The sequence below is a fragment of the Loxodonta africana genome, chromosome 3, assembly GCF_030014295.1.
Source record: "Loxodonta africana isolate mLoxAfr1 chromosome 3, mLoxAfr1.hap2, whole genome shotgun sequence".
Classification (NCBI taxonomy): Eukaryota; Metazoa; Chordata; class Mammalia; order Proboscidea; family Elephantidae; genus Loxodonta; species Loxodonta africana.
This window is the reverse complement of record NC_087344.1, coordinates 107,664,597-107,685,010: the sequence shown is the minus strand read 5'-3', so window position 1 is coordinate 107,685,010 and position 20,414 is coordinate 107,664,597. Positions and strand designations below refer to the sequence as shown.

The following is a 20,414-nucleotide window of genomic DNA, read 5'->3' as shown; positions in this document are numbered from 1 at the left end:
TGATTTTGACTCATAATGACCCTATAGGAAAGGGTAGAACTGTCTTTTAGGGTTTCTAAGGCTATAAATCTTTACAGAAGTACACTGCCACATCTTCCTCCTGGGGAGTAGCTGGTGTCTTTGAACTGTTGACTTTTCAGTTAGCAGTTAGCTTAACTGCTGGGACTTAATACTGTTGTTGCTGTTGTTATATGCCATTGAGACAGTTCCGACTCTGCAACCCTGTAGGACAGAATAGAACTGCCCCCATAAGTTTTCCAAGGAGCAGTCATTGGATTCAAACTGCCAACCTTTTGGCTAGCAGCCGTATTCTTAACCTTTGCACCACCAGGATTTTAGACCCAATAGAATGACAACATGAAGATTTCTGATGCAACTAATTGTTGAAGAGAATGTTGATTAAAGGGAAATTTTATACATTGCTGGTGAGTAAAATTGGTAATACCCCTTTGAAAAACAATTTAAATTTATTGCATAATTTAAAACTGCATGATCTAGTAGTTGCACTCTTAAGGACTGGTATACTCTAGAGCAGTGCTTCTCAAATTTTAATGTATATACATATTGCTTGGGGATCTTGTTAAAATGCAATTCTGCTTCAGTAGGTCTGAGGTAGAGCCTGAAATTCTGCAGTTCCAAAATGCTTCCAGGTGATGCTCATGCTGTGGTCTGATGTGAGTTCAAGGGAGTAAGGAGCAGGTCAAGAAAAAAGATATAAACATGAGATGGCAGTGTTGTACAACAAGCTGTTTATTGGGGCCCATGGCAACTTGACAGTTTGCATGCAAAGGGAAGTCTCTTGCGGCAAGAGATTCTCCAAAGACAAGTGGTGCAAACAGTCACCAGAAGGTGACAAAGGCAAGGGACCTCCCAGGGGAAGGGATGAAGCAGAGGAAGGCTTATATGTCTGGGAAATGTCCTCAGTAGCAAGGTGGGGAAACTCTGGGTCAGAGAGCTCTGAAGGGCCACAGCAACTTGAGGTTTATCTTATCTATGGCTAGCAGATGTTGGGTACAGTTTTATGGGGTATACAAAGCAGACAGGCTCTAAATAGCCAAACATTTGCTTAATTGAGCTATTTTTAAAACAATTGTATATGTAAAAATTTGAATTCGGCACTGTTTTTGAGCTAACAGGCCTCAGCCTATTATAAAGAAATAACCTAGGACCAACACATAAAGAGCCCTGGTGGCACAAACATTTAAGCACTCAGCTGCTAATCAAAAGGTGGGCAATTCAAACCCACCCAGCGGCTCTGTGGGAGGAAGAACTGGTGATCTCCCTCCTTACAGCCAAGACAATCCTATGGAGCTGTTTTACTCTGTCACACAGGCAACCATGAGTCAGAATCAACTTCACGGCAAACTACAACAGTATATAACAGTGACCAACCATAATCTTATGTAGCAAGGAAATAGAACACTGACTTTCAGACTTTTTGACCATGGCCTAAGATAGGAAATGCATTTCAATTCCCTATTTAGTATATAAATTTAGAGTTAAAGAAGCCTGAGAGACCATCTAGTCTAACCACTCACCCCCAGCAGTAATCGTTTCTTCAGCATTACAGACCTCCCCAGTTATTGTTAAGTTATCCATTTTCTGACTAGTTGCAATGAAAGAGCATTTACTATTTCCCTGGACTACCAGCTCCATTGTTAAAAAGCTATAAATGTTAGAGAATCTCTTATTTATCTCATGCTAAAATTTTTCCATGCCCTTTCTAGATAGGATGTTAAGTGCTACCCTCTACTCCAACAAAGGACAAATCTGTATTCTCCTTTGCAGAGTAGTCTTTCAGGTAGTTTAATTATTGTAAAATCATGAGAGAAAAAAGGCAACAATCTTCATGGGCTCAAACATACCAAAGATTGTGAGGCTGGTGCAGGACCAGGCAACGTTTCTTTCTGTTATATCTAAGGTCACCATGAGTTGGAGTTGACTGGACGGCAACTAACAACATCTTCAAGACAGTATTTTAGTTTTGGTTCTCAAATAAATTTTAATAGGCCCTGAATTGCCTAATCTTCTATATAGCACACTTAGTAATGTATCACAGGCCAATACATTTTGATTTTTGTGTTGTAGGACACAAATATCTATTTGGCCGGCACTGAAGAAGGTCATATTCACAAATGCTCTTGTTCATATAATGAACAATACCTAGATACCTACCGAGGACATAAGGTTAGTTTAGTTATAGCAGGTATGTAAAAGTTAATTTGTCTTGTAATAGTTCCACAAAAACATAGTATCTTTATTCACAGTATTTTTACATCCAATAAATTTGCAACATCATAGTTAAAAATACCAACTCAAATTAAATGCTTTCTTGCATGGAAACCACCAATAATGTGTGAGGATTTTTTTTGGCTTCTAGATATCCTTGATTTTTTTTTCTTGGATATAATATAAATCATAATTTTTATTTGTTTTTAAAAAATTTGTTTATGATAACACACTGATTCCAATATAAAATTGTTTCCAGTACATGCCTATCCTCTGTATTTTTATGATTGTTCCATCTATGTTTTCTTCATTTTTCCCCATTATTGTTCTATTTTTTTCTTAGCACTCATTGTTATCTTTTTAAAGTATTTAGCAATAATATGGATTACTATTTAGTGAGTATTATAGCAACTCTATTTTTATGTTGCTTATGGAATAATTTAGGGAAGATTAAATTTATAACCTTACTCTCAGTTGAAATAATACCCACACAAAAATGGATGGCGCATAATCTTCTTAAAGTTAGCATTTTTAAGTTTCAAGTATAATATGTTAAATGTTATTCACCTATGTATCTTGTTTTTCTAATTCTAGGGTCCAGTGTATAAAATAGCATGGAATCCATTTTGTCATGATGTATTCTTAAGTTGTTCTGCAGATTGGGGTGTTATTATATGGCAGCAGGACAATATCAAGCCATTTTTGACATTTTATCCAACTACTTATGTTGTTTATGATGTTGTCTGGTCTCCAAAATCATCCTATATATTTGCAGCTGCCAATGAGACCAGAGTGGAGATTTGGGACCTTCATATTAGCATGTAAGTGTTAATATTTTTCTTGAGGATATTTCTAATAGAAGCAGTTTACACTAAATGATACCTGATAGTTTTGACATTGGTTAGAGAGTGCTGTAGTAACTTCAAACAAGTAATAGTTTAAAAGCCCTTTATGAAGAAAGATACATACCAGGATGCTATATTAATGTTAACTACTTATGTCATATGTGTTCATAAAAATATCTGAATGAAAACAAGTTACCTTACTCATCTCCTCAGATTTTTATAGGCTGATACAAAAAAACAAAAAACCCACTGCCATTGAGTCGATTCCGACTCATAGCTACGTTATAGGACAGACTAGAACTGCCCCATAGGGTCTCCAAGGGGTAGCTGGTGGACTTGAACTGCAGATATAAAAAAAAATGTCATAATTACCTTGAATTCTTATTCATTGACTGGTTTACAGAGGAATTCAGACAGGCATCTAATCATTTCTAACTAGACATTCTCTATAATAGGACAGAGGGGACAAAATAGTAATTTGTTTTACATTATTTACTTATTCTCTCACATTGCTTCAAAAATTCACAGGGGCACGCACTTCATTTAAATGTTAAGGTGATGTAACTTTGTTACATCAAAGTTATTAGAGTGTTATCTAGATCTAGTATCCTTAATATGAAAATTTCTACAATGCTAGAATAAAGTGTTTAATGACCCTACTTCTTCAGTTGAAAGATATCATAACTTTTTATGTTAGTTATTAGCGGAAGGAACTGGGAAACACATTCTTGTTTAATATAAATGATGTAAAATTTAATGAGTTTATTCTTTCTTTTAAATTGTGCTTTAGGTGAAAGTTTACAGCTCAAGTTAATTTCTTGTACAAAAATTTATACACATATTGTTATGTGACCTGTAATCCCTATAATGTGACAGCACACTGCCCCTTTTTACCCTGTATTTCCTGTGTCCATTCAGCCAGCTCCTATCCCTTTCTGCCTTCTCATCCTGCCTCTGGACAGGAGCCGCCCATTTAGTCTCATGTATCTGCTTGAAGTAAGAGGCACACTTTTGATCACTATTATTTTATGTTTTATAATCCACTCTAATCTTTTTCTGAAGAGTTGGCTTCAGGAATGGTTTTAATTCTGGGTTAACAGAGAGTCTGGGGGCTATGTCTTCTGGGATTCCTTTAGTCTTAGTCAGACCATTAAGTCTGGTCTTTTCATGTAAATTTGAGTTCTGTACCCCACTTATGTCCTGCTCTGCCAGGGACTGCCTGTTGTGTTCCCTGTCAGGACAGTCATTAGTGGTAGCAGGGCACCATCCGGTCTCAGGATGATGGAGTCTTTGGTTTATGTGGCCCTTTTGTCTCTTGGGCTAACATTTTCCTTATGTCTTTGGTGTTCTTCATTCTCCTTTGCTCCAGCTGGGTTGGGATCAATTGATGCATCTTAGATGGCTGCTAGAAAGTTTTTAAGACACTAGACACCTGTCATGGATTGAATTAAGAAATAGATTGAATTATGCCCCCCAAAAAATGTGTTTATCAACTTGGTTAGGCCATGTGTGGTTGTCTTCCATTTTGTGATTATAATTTTAAGTTGAGAGGATTATGGTGGGATTGTAACACCACCCTTACTCAGGTCACCTCCCTGATCCAAAGTAAAGAGAGTTTCCCTGGGGTATGGCCTGCACCACCTTTTATGTCTCAAGAGATAAAAACAAAGGGAAGCAAGCAGAGACTTGGGGACCTCATACCACCAAGAAAGTGGCACCAGGAGCAGAGCACCTCCTTTGGACACGGGGCCCCTGCGCCTGAAAATCTCCTCGATCAGGGAAGATTGAGGACAAGGATCTCCTTCCAGAGCTGACACAGAGAAAAAGCCTTCCCCTAGAGCCGATGCCCTGAATTTGGGCTTGTAACCTACTAGACTGTGAGAGAATAAATTTCTCTTTGTTAAAGCCATCTACTTTTGGTATTTCTATTATAGCAGTACTAGATGACTCAGACAACACCACTTACCAAAGTGGGATGCAGAACATTTTCTTAATAAACTTTGTTATGCCAGTTGACCTAGATGTCCCCTGAAACCATGGTCCCCAGACCCCTGCCCCTGCTGCTCTGTCCCTCGAATTGTTTGGTTGTGTTCAGAAACTTCTTAGCTTTTGGTTCAGTCCAGTTGTGCTGACTTCTCCTGTATCGTGTGTTGTCTTTCCCCTCACCTAAGATAATATTTGTTTACTGAATTCCCCTTTCTCTCCCTCCCCATGCTTGTAACCATCAAAGAATGTTTTCTTCTGTGTTTAAACCTTTTCTTGAGTTCTTATAATAGTGGTCTCATACAATATTTGACCTTTTGTGACTGACAAATTTCACTCCAGATTCATCCATATTGTGAGATGTTTCACAGATTCATCATTGTTCTTTATCGTTGCGTGGTATTCCATTGTGTGAATATACCACATTTGTTTATCCATTCGTCTGTTGATGGACACTAGGTTGTTTCCATCTTTTTTGCTGTTGTGAACAGTGCTGCAGTGAACACGAGTGTGCATCTATCTATTTGTGTGACAGCTCTTATTTCCCTGGGATGTATTCCAAGAAGTGGGATTGCTGAATTGTACGGTAGTTCTATTAGTTCTATTTCTAGCTTTTTAAGGAAATGCCAAATTGATTTCCAAAGTGGTTGTACCATTTTACATTCCCACCAGCAGTCTCTTCACAACCTCTCCAACATTTATTATTTTGTGTTTTTTGGATCAATGCTAGCCTTGTTGGGGTGAGATGGTATCTCATTGTAGTTTTGATTTGCATTTCTCTAATGGCTAATGATCATGTGCATTTCTCTAATGGCTAATGATCATGAGCATTTCCTCATGTATCTGTTAGCTGCCTGAATGTATTCTTTGGTGAAGTGTCTGTTCATATCCTTTGCCCATTTTTTTATTGGGTTATTTGTCTTTTTGTTGTTGAGGTTTTGTAGTACCTTATAGACTTTAGATATTAGACCCTGATTGGATATGTTGTAGCCAAAATTTTTTTCCTAGTCCGTAGGTTGTCTTTTTACTCTTTTGGTGAAGTCTTTGGATGAGCATGAGTGTTTGATTTTTAGGAGCTCTCAGTTATGTAGTTTCTCTCCTGGTGTTTGTGCATTGTTAGTTTTGTATTCTGTTTATGCTATGCATTAGGTCTCCTAGTGTTGTCCCTATTTCTTCTTCCATGATCTTTATCATTTTAGATTTTATTTAGGTCTTTGATACATTTTGAGTTAGTTTTTGTACATGGTGTGAGGTATGGGTCTTGTTTCATTTTTTTGCAACTGACTGGAAGAGATCCATATTTATGCTTATTCCCAAGAAAGGTGATCCAACCAAATGTGGAAATTATAGAACAATATCATTAATATCACACACAAGCAAAATTTTGCTGAAGATCATTCAACAGCGGCTGCAGCAGTATATTGACAGGGAACTGCCAGAAATTCAGGCCGGTTTCAGAAGAGGATGTGGAACCAGGGATATCATTGCTGATGTCAGCTGGATCCTGGCTGAAAGCAGAGAATACCAGAAGGATGTTTACCTGTGTTTTATCGACTATGCAAAGGCATTCGACTGTGTGGGTCATAACAAACTATGGATAATATTGAGAAGAATGGGAATTCCTGAATACTTGATTGTGCTCATGAGGAACCTTTACATAGATCCAGAGGCAGTTGTTTGGACAGAACAAGGGGATGCTGATTGGTTTAAAGTCAGGAAAGGTGTGCATCAGGGTTGTATTCTTTCACCATACCTATTTAATCTGTACGCTGAACAAATAATCCGAGAAGCTGGACTATATGAAGAAGAACGGGGCATCAGGATTGGAGGAAGACTCATTAACAAGCTGCGTTATGGAGATGACACAACCTCGCTTGCTGAAAGTGAAGAGGACTTGAAGCACTTACTAATGAAGATCAAAGACCATAGCCTTCAGTATGGATTACATCTCAACATAAAGAAAACAAAAATCCTCACAACTGGAGCAATGAGCAACATCATGATAAGCAGAGAAAAATTGAAGTTGTCAAGTATTTAATTTTACCTGGATCCACAATCAACAGCCATGGAAGCAGCAGTCAAGAAATCAAAAGACGGATTGCATTGGGCAAATCTGCTGCAAAGGACCTCTTTGAAGTGTTGAAGAGCAAAGATGTCACCCTGAAGACTAAGGTGCGCCTGACCCAAGCCATGGTATTTTCAATCACATCATATGCATGTGAAAGCTGGACAATGAATAAAGAAGACCGAAGAAGAGTTGATGCTTTTGAATTGTGGTGTTGGTGATGAATATTGAATATACCATGGGCTGCCAAAAGAACGAACAAATCTGTCTTGGAAGAAGTGCGGCCAGAATGCTCCTTAGAGGCAAGGATGGCGAAACTGCATCTTACATACTTTGGACATATTGTCAGGAGGGATGAGTCCCTGGAGAAGGACGTCATGCTTGGCAGAGTACAGGGTCAGTGGAAAAGAGGAAGACCTTCAACGAGGTGGATTGACACAGTGGCTGCAATAAGGAGCTCAAGCATAATGATTGTAAGGATGGAGCAGGACTGGGCAGTGTTTCCTTCTGTTGTGCATAGGGTCACTATGAGTCGGAACTGACTCAATGGCATCTAATAACAACAACAAAATCCAGTTATGCCAGCACTATATGTTAAAGAGATTGTCTTTTCCACCTTTTAGGGACTTTGGGCCTTTGTCAAATATCGGCTGCTCATAGGTGGATGAATTTAGGTCTGGATTCTCAGTTCCATTCCGCTGGTCTATGTATCTGTTGTTGTACCAGTACCAGGCTTTTTTGACTACTGTGGCGGTATAACAGGTTCTAAAATCAGGTAGTGTGAGGCCTCCCACTTTGCTTTTCTTCTTCAGTAATGCTTTACTTATCTGGGGCCTTTTTCCTTTCCATATGAAGTCGGTGATTTGTTTCTCCATCTCATTTAAAAATGTTGTTGGAGTTTGGACGGGATTGCATGGTATTTTTAGATTGCTTTGGGTAGAATAGACATTTTCACAATGTTGAGTCTTCCTATCCATGAGCAAGGTATGTTTTTCAACTTATATAGGTCTCTTTTGGCTTCTTGCAGTAGTGTCTTGTAGTTTTCTTTGTATAGGTCTTTTAAGTCTCTGGTTGGATTTATTCCTAAGTATTTTATCTTCATGGGGGCTATTGTAAATAGTATTGATTTGGTAATTTCTTCTTCGAAGTTCTCTTTGTTTGTGCAGGGGAATCCAACTGATTTTTGTATGTTTATCTTGTATCCTGATACTTTGCTGAACTCTTCTATTAGTTTCAGTAGTTTTCTTGTGAATTCTTTGGGTTTTCTGTGTATAAGATCATATCTGCAAATGGGGGATACTTTTACTTCTTCCTTACCAATTTGGATGCCCTTTATTTCTTTTTCTTGCCTTATTGCACTGGCTAGGACCTCCAGCAGGACCTCCGGCATGATAAAGGGCATTCTCACCAGGTTCCTGTTCTCAAGGGGAATGCTTTCAGACTCTTTCCATTTAGGATGATGCTGGCTGTTGGCTTTGTATAAATGCCCTTTATTATGTGGAGGAATTTCTCTTCTATTCTTATTTTGCTGAGAGCTTTTATCATGAATAGGTGTTGGACTTCATCAAATGCCTTTTCTGCATCAATTGATAAGATCATTCGGTTCTTATCTTTTGTTTTATTTATGTTATAGATTACGTTGGCTTTTTTAATGTTGAACCGTACCTGCATACCTGGTATGGATCCCACTTGGTCATGGTGAATTAGTTTTTTGATATGTTCTTCAGGTCTATTGGCTAGAATTTTGTTGAGGATTTTTGTGTCTATGTTCATGAGGGATATTGGTCTGTGATTTTTTTTTTTTTTTTTTTTTTTTTTGTGGTGTCTTTACCTGGTTTTGGTATCAGGATTATTCTGGCTTCATAGAATGAGTTTGGGAGTGTTCCATCCTTTTCTATGCTCTGAAATACATTTAGTAGTAGTGGTGTTATCTCTTCTCTGAAAGCTCGGTAGAATTCTCCAGTGAAGTCACCAGGACCAGGGCTTTTTTTGTTGTTGGGAGTTTTTTGGTTACCTCTTCAATTTCTCTTGTTATAAGTTTATTTAGTTGTTCTACCTCTGTTTGTGTTAGTTTAGGTATGTAATGTGTTTCCAGAAATTTGTCCATTTCCTCTAGGTTTTCAAATTTGTTGAAGTACAATTTTTCATAGTATTCTGCTATAATTCTTTTAATTTCAGTTGGGTCTGTTGTGATATTGCCCATCTCATTTCTTATTTGGGTTATTTGCTTCATCTTCTGTTCTTCTTTTGTTAGTTGGCCAATGGTGTATCAATTTTGCTGATCTTTTCAAAGAACCAGCTTTTGGTCCTGTTAACTTTCAATTATTTGTCTATTTTCTGTTTCACTTAACTCTGCTCTAATTTTTATTACGTCCTTTCTTCTGGTGCCTGTGGGCTTCTTTTGCTGCTTTCTATTTTTTTGAGTTGTAGGGTTAATGTTTTGATTTTGGCCCTTTCTTCTTTCTGGATGTGTGCATTTATTGCTATAAATTGACCTCTGAGAGCTGCTTGTGCTCTGTCCCACAGATTCTGGTAACATGTGTTTTCATTCTCATTTGATTCTGCGAATTTCTTTATTCTGTTCTTGATTTCTTCTATAACGCAATAGCTTTTGAGCAAGATGTTCAGTTTCCATGTATTTTTTTTTTTCCTTGCTTTTTTTCTGTTATTGATTTCTACATTTATGGCTTTCTGGTCAGAAAAGATGCTTTGTAATATTTCAGTGCTTTGGATTCTGTTAAGGCTTCCTTTGTGGCCTAATATGTGGTCTATTCTGGAGAATGTTCCACATGCGTTGGAAAAGAAAATATACGTGGCTGCTGTTGGGTGGAGTGTTCTGTATATGTCTGTGAGATTAAGTTGGTTGATTGTGGCATTTAGATCTTTGGTATCTTTATTGAGCTTCTTTCTGGATGTTCTGTCCTTCACCAAAAGTTGTGTGTTGAACGTCTCCTACTATTATTGTGGAGCTGTCTGTCTCTCTTTTCAATGCTGTTAGAGTATTTTGGAGCCCTGTTGTTGGGTGTGTAAATATTTATTATGGTTTTGTCCTCTTTAATCATTATATTGCGCCTTTAATCGTTATATAATGTCTTCCCTTATCCTTTGTGGTGGATTTTGCTTTAAAATCTATTTTGTCAGAGATTAATATTGCCACTCCTACTCTTTTTTTATGTGCTTTAAGTGAAAGTTTACAAATCAAGTCAGTCTCTCATATAAAAATTTCTATACACCTTTCTATGTACTCCTTGTTGCTGTCCCCCTAATGAGACAGCACACTCCTTCTCTCCACCTTGTATTCCCTGTGTCCATACCTACATAGTCTCACGTGTCTACTTCAGCCAAGAAGCTCACTCCTCAGTAATATCATTTTCTATCTTATACTCCAGTTCAACCCCTATCTGAAGAGTTGGCTTTGGGAATGGCTCCTGTCTTGGGCTAACAGAAGGTCTGGGGCCATGACCTCTGGGGTCCTTCTAGTCTCAGTCTGACCATTAAGTCTGGTCTTTTTATGAGAATTTTAGGTCTGCATCCCACTGCTCTCCTGCTCCTTCAGGGGTTCTCTGTTGTGTTCCCTCTCAGGGAAGTCATCGGCTCTGGCCAGGCACCATCTAGTTCTGGTCTCAGGCTGATGTAGTGTCTGCTTTGTGTGGCCCTTTCTGTCTCTTGGGCTCATAATTACCTTGTGTCCTTCGTGTTCTTCATTGTCCTTTGCTCCAGGTGGGCTGAGACCAATTAATGCATCTATGATGGCCGGTTGCTAGCGTTTAAGACCCCAGATGCCACTCTCCAAAGTGGGATGCAGAATGTTTTCTTAATAGATTTTATTATGCCAGTTAACTTAGCTGTCCCCTGAAACCATGGTCCCCAGGCCCCTGCCCCTGCTACTGTGGCCTTCAAAGAATTCGGTTTATTCAGAAAATTTCTTTGCTTTTGGTTTAGTCCAGTTGTGCTGACCTCTACTGTATTGTGTATTGTCTTCCCCTTCACCTAAAATAGTTCTTGTCTACTATCTAATTAGTGAGTACTCCCTCCCTACCTCCCCACCCTCATAACTATCAAAGAATATTTTCTTTTGTGTTTAAACTATTTTTTGAGGTCTTATAATAGTGGTCTCATACAATATTTGGCCTTTTGCAACTAATTTCACTCAGCATAATGCCTTCCAGATTCCTCCATGTTATGAAATGTTTCACGGATTCATCATTGTTCTTTATCGATGCGTAGTATTCCATTGTGTGAATATACCATAATTTATTTATCCATTCGTCTGCTGATGGGCACCTTGGTTGCTTCCACATTATTGCTATTGTAAACAGTGCTGCAGTGAACATGGGTGTGCTTATATCTGTTTGTGTAAAGGCTCTTATTACTCTAGTATAAAATCCAAGGAGTAGGACTGCTGTAATGTATGGTAGTTCTATTTCTTGCTTTTTAACAAACCACCAAATCAATTTCCAAAGTGGTTGTACCATTTTATATTCCCACCAGCAGTGTATAAGTGTTCCAGTCTCTCCACAACCTCGCCAACATTTATTATTTTGTGTTTTTTGTATTTTTGCCAGCCTTGTTTTTTTTTTTTTTTTTTTGTAGTATGAGTCCTACTCTTTTTTGATTGTTATTTGCTTGATATATTTTTTTCCCATCCTTTGAGTTTTTGTTTGTGTCTTTGAGTCTAAGGTGTGTCTCTTGTAGGCAGCATATAGATGGATTATGTTTTTTTAAATACATTCTGCCACTCTCTGTCTCTTTATTGGTACATTTAATGTGATGGGTTTATTCTTAATGGTAAAATTTTTTTTCCTAGAAGATAATAATTAGCAACTTAAAATTTGTCATGAACCAAAAATCCAGGACCACATCACAAAACTGTTAATTTTGAGTATCAGATGAAAGAAGCTACTTAAATTATTCAGATTTTATTTTTTCTGGTTAAACTATAGTTCCCAGGACAACAGTCTTCAGAAGAAGCATACAGAGTTGCTTACTTCTGTTATTTTTTGAGGTGCATTGCTTTGGATGACCACGAACAGAAAAAATTCCAGTTCAAAATGTTCATTTATGTTTTACAGGTTCATTTGGGTCAAAACTCTCTTCTGTTAAGGAGTTTAAACTTAGGAAAATTCAAATCTTAATTGTCAATTCCTTTCATTTACCTAGTTGAAGTTAGTTCATTGAACAAATGAATGATTGACTGAGGAGTGAAAATCAGTTATATTGAGTTTAGAAACACTTGAAGAGGTTTTTGGTTTTGTTACATGAAACCACAAAAAAATCTCAAACTTTTCTTAGCCTATGTATTAAAAACAACATATTAGTATCATCTGAATTTACTAATAAAATATTTCATTACAGTTTGGACCCTCTGATTGTGAATGTTGCTAACCCTGGTATCAAGTTCACAACTGTTCTCTTTGCCAAACAAACAGATTGCCTTCTGGTGGGAGACAGTGATGGACAGGTCTCTGTTTATGAACTTAGGAATATGCCCACTGCCATAGATTCTGGACGGGTAAGACTCAGAAGTCAAGTTTTTATGCCATTTTGAGTCTATTTAGTTGCAATTTTGTAGTATGCAAGAGGTTTACGCTTATTAAATATCTTAAGTGTGATGCAATGGAAAGAACATAAGTCTCAAGAGTTGCTACTTACTAGGCATGGTGTTTCAGGCAAGTTGGTTGTTTTCTTTGAACCTCACTTTCTTTATGTGTAATATGAGAACAATAATGTCATTGAATGTGTTCAGCATCACAACAATATGCAAGCTCCACTGACAGACAAGTTGTGGCTGTGCTTGAGGTGTATTGGCTGGGAATTGAACCCAGGTCTTCCACATGGAAGGTTCCAATATTGTTTGTAAATTTCTAAGATTTCAATCTATATTCAGAAGTCAAAGTCGATTACCCAGCTATGTATTTGAACTAGAATCAAAATGATTATCTGTTAGACATTCTAATAGGCAAATTACCTTATATATAATGAATATTTCAAATGGCAAATATGTAAAAATTCCTTAATATAGAACAAATTAAAATTATCAGTTTGATTTGCTGCATCATCTATATACAATGCTTCTTCTTTTCAGAGTAAACATATGTTTTTCTAATAAACAAATGAATGAGCTAATATTGACCCAAGATTTCAGCCAGAGAATGAGATCTAGAACTGCAGGAGTTTAGGGGCATTTTTTCTAACTGCCTTAGCTTACAGGTTGAGCCCTGTTTTTCAGTTGATTTGTCAATGCCCTACAAATAAAGTAGCCTCCTAGCCCAGGTCTCCTAAATTCTGTTTATATATTACCTAAATCTTCTGTCTTTTCATGGATGTTTGCAACCTTGCCCTTGTTGCTGTATCACTTGATTGAGTTTAACTCACTTATTTACTATGTCATTAAATTCTAAATTATTCCATAGTCTTTCTATCTGATAGGGCTACAACACTTAGTGATCTTAAAGTGATGTCCACTTGCATTCTGTATTTTTCCCAGGGCTTTGTTTGACTCATTGGTAGTGGTCCAAAAGACATACCAATGAGAAAAGAATATTTGTAGTTGCCTTGTTTCTATATTTATAAATTGGGAACAACCTAAATGATCGTCAGTAAATGATTAGATAAATAAAATATGGCGTATTCACATCAGGGACTACAATGCAGAAGTTTAAATGATACATATTTTAATGTGTCAATATGAAAACTTTTGAATAAATCTAAAAAATCATAGTGTTCAGTGAAAAAAAGCAAATTGCAGGAAGGTAAGTATAATATGCTACAATTTATGTAATATTATATTATAAAATATTATTTAAACACAAAAATCAAAATTTTGTTCTTAGTGGACACATATACAGTTAGTAAAAATATAAAATATATAGTGGAATATATATATTTTGTTTGAATTTGAATATACAGATATCATTTATTATAAGCAGTATACCCTGCAAGGCAAAAACTAAGCTCAGAGAGTCTGAAAATTTTTGGCAAACGTGTATGTGTGTGTGTATGTGAGAATTATTTCAAGAATGGTGAGAAAAATTCAATTTTTTTAACACATATATTCTATACATTTTCCAAATACAAATATGCTTTACATGCTTTTCGGTCATTATATTTTAAAGATTAAGTGTTATATTTTTGGGAGATTAAACAAAAAACTATCAGGCTTTATGTTCCTCATAGCCAAAAAACAACCTTAATTAATACACTTCTCCTCCTTAGCTTTTCAGAGAAGAATTATAATCATAATAATAATTTGAAGTGTCAAAGTAATTAATGTCAAAAACAGTATTTCTTACCAAGATAGCTTACCAAGTAACAGTATGTTCTGTAATTTCTCCATCAGTTTTAACCAAGGGTAAATCACAGTTTTAGAAAACTTAAGCTTTCATTCTGTAGAAAAGATGTACAACAAACTTATGATAAAGGCTGCCTCTGGGAAGTGAGGGATGAGGGAACAACAGGCTGGGGAAGGGATACAAAGGGAACTTCATCAGTAAGGTTTTATTTCTTTTATTAAAAATATTCAAAGGAAATATGACATTTTTAGATTTGAGGTGAATATGTGTTTTATAAACACAGGCCAAGTATCAGATGGCACACACTCCTGTTTTGCTGGAGCAGGTTCACTGGAGAAAACCCATGGAGCCAGGATCAGTAATAGATCGATGACCACGATCCCTGCCTTCCCCTCCACACTGTCCATCACCCTCTGTGGCAGTACATGGCAAAGTCTGCTAGGAGCACAACTTTGATCCTTGGGCTGTGGAGCTTTTAAGTGACGTACTTTCTGAAACTCTGGCCCCTCCTTGATGCAGTTGAGAACCAAAATACTACTGCAATATGACGTGGCAGAATGTTGGCTCCAGCCCTAGCCTACCAGTTCATTGTTCATGATTAGGGGTAATACATGAGCAGGGGGCTGGGCTCCAAGCCTTGCGATTATACTTTATGATGTAGCTTGCTAAAGACAGGATTTATCACCACATTAGCATTCATGCTTGAGGAAGCATCAGCTCCTCTCCTGGCACGATGAGGGTTGGTTGCTGGGATTCTAAGTCTTGCATTGAATGGAATTATGCTTTAAGCCCTTGGCAGACGCGTTTCAATGGCGCATTGCAGGAAGCAACTCCTTTTCTGGGAGGCAGCCCTTAGAGAACCTCTCCTGGATATTACTTTTACTGCATGTTTGAGTATGCAAGGGAAACCCTGGTGGCGTACTGGTTAAGTGCTACAGCTGCAAACCAAAGGGTCAGCAGTTTGAATCCGCCAGGAGCTCCTTGGAAACTCTGTGGGGCAGTTCGACTCTGTCCTATAGGGTCACTTTGAGTCGGAATCGACTCGATGGCACTGGGTTTGGTTTGTTTTTTTTTTTTGGTTTTAGTATGCAAACGTTTGTCATATTTTTCTCTGTGCTTTTGTTATTTTTGTTTCTTTCCCAAATTAAAAAGAAAAATAAAAAGATAAGTTAAATGTTCAAAATGGGGTTTTAGAAACATAAATCTGTGATATATATGATAAATTAATGCTGAGAGACACAGAAGGCAGAAGAAATAGACCATTCAATAAATATTAACTGAGCACATGCCATGTGCCAGAGATTGTTTTAGGCAGTAAGGACACAGCAGCGAACAAATTACGGTAGTGAGCTATTACAGTTGCCCAAGTGTGAGACTTGACTAGAAAGAGATGGGTTTGAAAAACGTATTAAGGTTAGAATTGACAGGACTTGGCAACTGACTTGGTGTGTTGGGGCTTGAAGGATGGACAGGTGTCAAAGACTGTATAGTATAGGCTGAAAGACTGGAACCCACTTATTTAGTATTATCTTACATGTTCTAAAACTCTAGTTTAGAGTTTATAAATTACTTCCATATACATTAACTCATTAAACTCTCATAATGACCTTTAGAAGTGGATGTTAATATTCCCATTATACATTTGAGGAAATTAAGATTCCCAGAAGCTCAGTAATTTTCTATAGATCACGTAGTCAGAGAAAACTGTAGTCCTCTGCTTCCAATTCCAGTCTTTCACTATTCTCTACTACCTTTCTTAAAAGTCACCCCCCATGTTTGGTTTTCGTCTTCTTATATATGATCACTTTACCCCTCTTAGTATGAAGAATCATTATGACTAAATGAAAACACAAAAACTACATAGAAATTGTTGAGAAGTTCTACTCTGGCTAAATCCAGTACTAACATCAGGAAAGAAATTAAGATAGTCTTAGGTTTAACAGTTACTTTTTTTACAGATGAAAAAACTGAGGTTTAAACATTAAAGTTAAATAGGAACTGCCAAAACTATCAACAGAGACTTTCCCCTTATTAAGTCCATATAAAGTTATTTATCAAACTTCAATTAAAAAGTCTTTTATAGGGAAGAGCAGGTTTATATGAGGAAGTAACCATTACTGTTTAAACTTAGGGCGGTTTGTTTCCTTTTCTCGGTCTTATCGAGTGCCCTTTATATATGTATCACTAACTTATAATTTTTAAATGGCCTTTTAAAGATGACTTTATTTCATAATTTGTATTTTATTGTATTGTAATTGGGTGACTTCTTTTTTTTCTTTATCTTTCAGGGAGATGTAATATATAAGTTGCTTGGACCCAAGTCAAACCACTCAGGATAATTCTTCATTACTAATTTTTTGTTTCTGTTTAAAGAACAGTATTTAATATTCAATAGAGTCTGTAAGCTGGGATTTTTATTTTAGAAAACAACATTTGTTATATATTTTCCATTTAAATTAATATGATTTGAATGAACCTTGATTTCAGAAATGTATGGTTAGTTTGTGATTAATGCTAATTGTAAGAGTTTTGTCAGAATTTTCTTAATTTTTCTAAAGATATTCCTACTCTAATTCGTGGACATATCCCAATTTATATTTATTTATAATATTTGCAAAGAGGTTAGGAAATTATTATACCTTGAGAAGCAAAATTTGGAAATTATTAGAAAAACTTAAAGCAAAATCTTTATAAGACAAGTTTCCATAGACTTAAATCTTCTGATTTTCAAACTCTGTATTCCAGAGTTTATAAATTATGCAGCTGCTACTATAGTGAGAATATTAGATTCTCATACCCAACTTTGAATCAGAATTTTACCGTATTAGATCTGAGTGCTTAAGCTATAGAACTTTGTTAGATTATTTGGCTGCAAAAAACATGGCTGCAAATGTCAGAATTGCATTGTGTATGGCCAGTGGGCATCACACTCCTAATCCAGTGAGAAGAGCCCAGTATGCATCAGGATACCCTTCTCTGCATGCCCAGATATGCTCTGGATTTTAAACCCAGACTTAAGTGGGTCCAGAGAGAAATACAAAGTCCCTGATCCATAGTCCACATCAGGATGTTATTTTATGAATGTTTCTAAAGGAAGGTTAAGGAAATAGGAGGATTGGGGGGCAGCAGCTTCTCCAAAGACAGAATTCCAACAATCTATCCCATGTTGTTTCCTTTAACAAGTTCCGGATTTGTTAAATGAGGCCATAGAACATTCTAAATGGATAAAAAAAAAAAAATGGATAGGAGAGAATAAATCACTTAAAACTTCTATATATATATATGTTTAAACTGAGAATGGAATCAGTGCAACAGTGGGAAGTCCCTTTGACAAGTATCCATTATTTCACAATCTCCATTTCTTTGGACCCATTCTTTAAACAAAAGCAACTAATTTTCAGGTGGATTGAGACTTTGGTCAGATTATAAGAATTATAAATTTTCTACTTGTATAAGTCATTGTGATTCTTTGTCTTTCTGAAAGATCGGACTGTCTATAATACTTTGTATAACAAAATAAAAACCCAATTTAATAGAAAAAGTGGCTTTTTAAAATTACTTATTTTTGATTTTTTAAAAAATTCACATAGCCTACTCTCATTGTTCATGAAGCCTAAAGAAGAAATAAAGCTATTCTTCTTGGATCCTGGGCAACTGATCCTAAAGCCACTGAAACTACTCCAGCCCACACTTCTCGCCCTTGATCTGGTAGACATAAATGACGCTCTGATACTCTTAACGTTAGCACCAGAAGTTTCACTTTAAGATCTTTTACCTGGGAGTTTCAGAAAGAAATACTTTGCTTGCTTTCTAGGCTGGCTTTGGAGTATTACTAGTAAACCGTGTTTACCATACATTTTTAAAGAACTGAATGAGAATTCTGTGCTCAGTCATAAGCCATCTTATTTTATTCTTTAAAAAAAAAAAAAAGGACCTAAGAAGAGAGTGGTGACTGGACTAACTTTAGGCTCCTATTTTTTGCTAGGTGTTCGTTACTTGATTCAGTCCTCCTCTACCAGGCATCTCTCATATGGAACTTACAGTACTGCTGTCTGAGAGGAAATTGTTAGCTGCTCGCCCAGCTGCAAAACAGAAGGATGATTGTATTCGTGACTATATAATTGTACATCGGATTTAGTGTGTTCATTTGGTTAAAATCTATGTAGTTACATAAAATTATAAATGAGAAGTCAGTATTTGCCATTTTGTCTCAGTGAGAGTCTCTCTAAAAATTTGTTAATCATACTGTGAATATAGTTATCAGCTACATGTAATGATGTATATGTTCAAGTTCTTTACAGTTTACACACCACTTTCATGTCCAGTCTATCAGTGTATTCTCACAACAATCCTAGGATACAGGTGGGGCAAGTAGTTGTGATATTATCATAATCTCTATTTTTCAGATGATATAATTAAAGCTGAAAAAGTTGATATAACTTGCCCAAAACCACACAGCTGGTAGCTGACCAAGGTTGAACTCAAATTCAAAGCTTTGAACAGTTCTTACACATTTTCCATTATTGAACAGTAAGTGGTAATGCCCTATGTAGTTTGCTGAGGATCCCATTCACCAAAGTACAAGTGTGTATGTTCTCCTATAATTAAGATTTTATCTGTAAGCCCTGGAAAACATTTTGTAAAGAAGCAAAGAGAATATAAGTCAATCCCACAACAAAGACCTGAGACTACTGAAACACCAGTTTATGTACAACTTCAAAGGAAAAATGGAGAGAAGCCATAAGGAAAGATATGGCATAATTAGAATGGAGATCCTGGTGGTACGTAATAAAGAGGTGAGATAGAAAAGGACTCTGGGTATCCATTAAAATAAACTTTTAGGTTAGTATTCTGGGAAAACAGGGCACTGCAACAGTTGCATGTCTCCTTAAGTTATAAGCAATATTTTATCACTCATCATAGGCCAGATCTTTCCATTCCAGCTTGTAACTTCCAAGGTTAAATAACTTTATGGGTAATTCCACCTTTATTTTTTAATTGCACAAAAATAGTTTGAAGCTCTCTGTATTTTCAAAACGTCACCTGGCATTATTCACCAGCTATTATTTTTTTCCCCATGAAACATGCATTTTCAGCAGAGCCAAACCAAATTGAAAAATTTAAAGCATAACAGAAGAATACTGTTGTCCTTTTTAAAGGTGATATATATCAAGTGGAAGCCCCAGTGGTGCAGTGATTAAGAGCTCAGCTGCTAACCAAAAGGTCAGTGATTCAAATTCACCAGCCACTCCTTGGAAATCCTGTGGGGCAGATCTACTCTGTCCTATAGGTTCGCTGTGAGTCGGAATCTACTTGACAGCAATGGGTTTTATATACGAAGTCATTAAAGTGTCAATTACACATCTACTTACAAAAAAAAATTGCTCTATTCTCTGAATTTTGATAGGCTATTGCTTACACCTGTCTTAAGTGCTGTCTTCAGTCTGCTTGCAGTTACATTTAGCTGGTCATACAAGATTCCTTCAGGATATTTTAAGTTCCTTGAAAGTGGGCCTTGCTTTGATACACATGTAACTCCTAGTCTAGTGCTTTGTATTATTAAATTATTTAGTAAATGTCTACAGTGAGCTAGGCTATGTGCCAGATATTTGTACAAATGTGCTGTCACTAAATGTTGAATCATTGTTTTAGACGACGTGGCAGATAAAAGAAATTTAGGACAAAGACTCTGTCCTCAAGCATAGATCTCTTCCCTACAGCGTAGCTGAGAAATAGATGCAACTTTCTATCTCTACATTTCTAAAAATAATGCAGAATGCTTAGAACAGTGCCTGGGAGAGAGTAAGCACAATAAATTGTGCTTTTTATTCTTTTCGTCAATTAACTTTTATTGGGACCCATTGAATATAAGGCATTGTGCTGGGTACACTAAGAGAAGAAAATTATGGTCCCTGTTCTTGAGCTGCCAAATTTGGATAGGAAGTATACATGCAGAAGCATTTATATGAGTTTTTTGCTACATGCCATATGATGCTTCAC

At 36.6% G+C, this 20,414-nt stretch overlaps 1 protein-coding gene across 1 annotated transcript in view; it reads left to right on the top strand.

Annotated features, from left to right (window-relative positions):
* The window catches only part of DNAI4 (dynein axonemal intermediate chain 4), a 108,452-nt gene extending 91,002 nt beyond the window's left edge, over positions 1–17,450 (top strand). Inside the window, exons 15-18 of the mRNA XM_003411142.3 lie at positions 2,089–2,187; positions 2,824–3,050; positions 12,478–12,634; positions 16,703–17,450. Of these exons, the coding sequence (XP_003411190.2) occupies positions 2,089–2,187; positions 2,824–3,050; positions 12,478–12,634; positions 16,703–16,753 (534 nt within the window). The 3' untranslated portion in view covers positions 16,754–17,450. The remainder of the gene's footprint in view (positions 1–2,088; positions 2,188–2,823; positions 3,051–12,477; positions 12,635–16,702) is intronic.
* Positions 17,451–20,414: the final 2,964 nt, after the last annotated feature.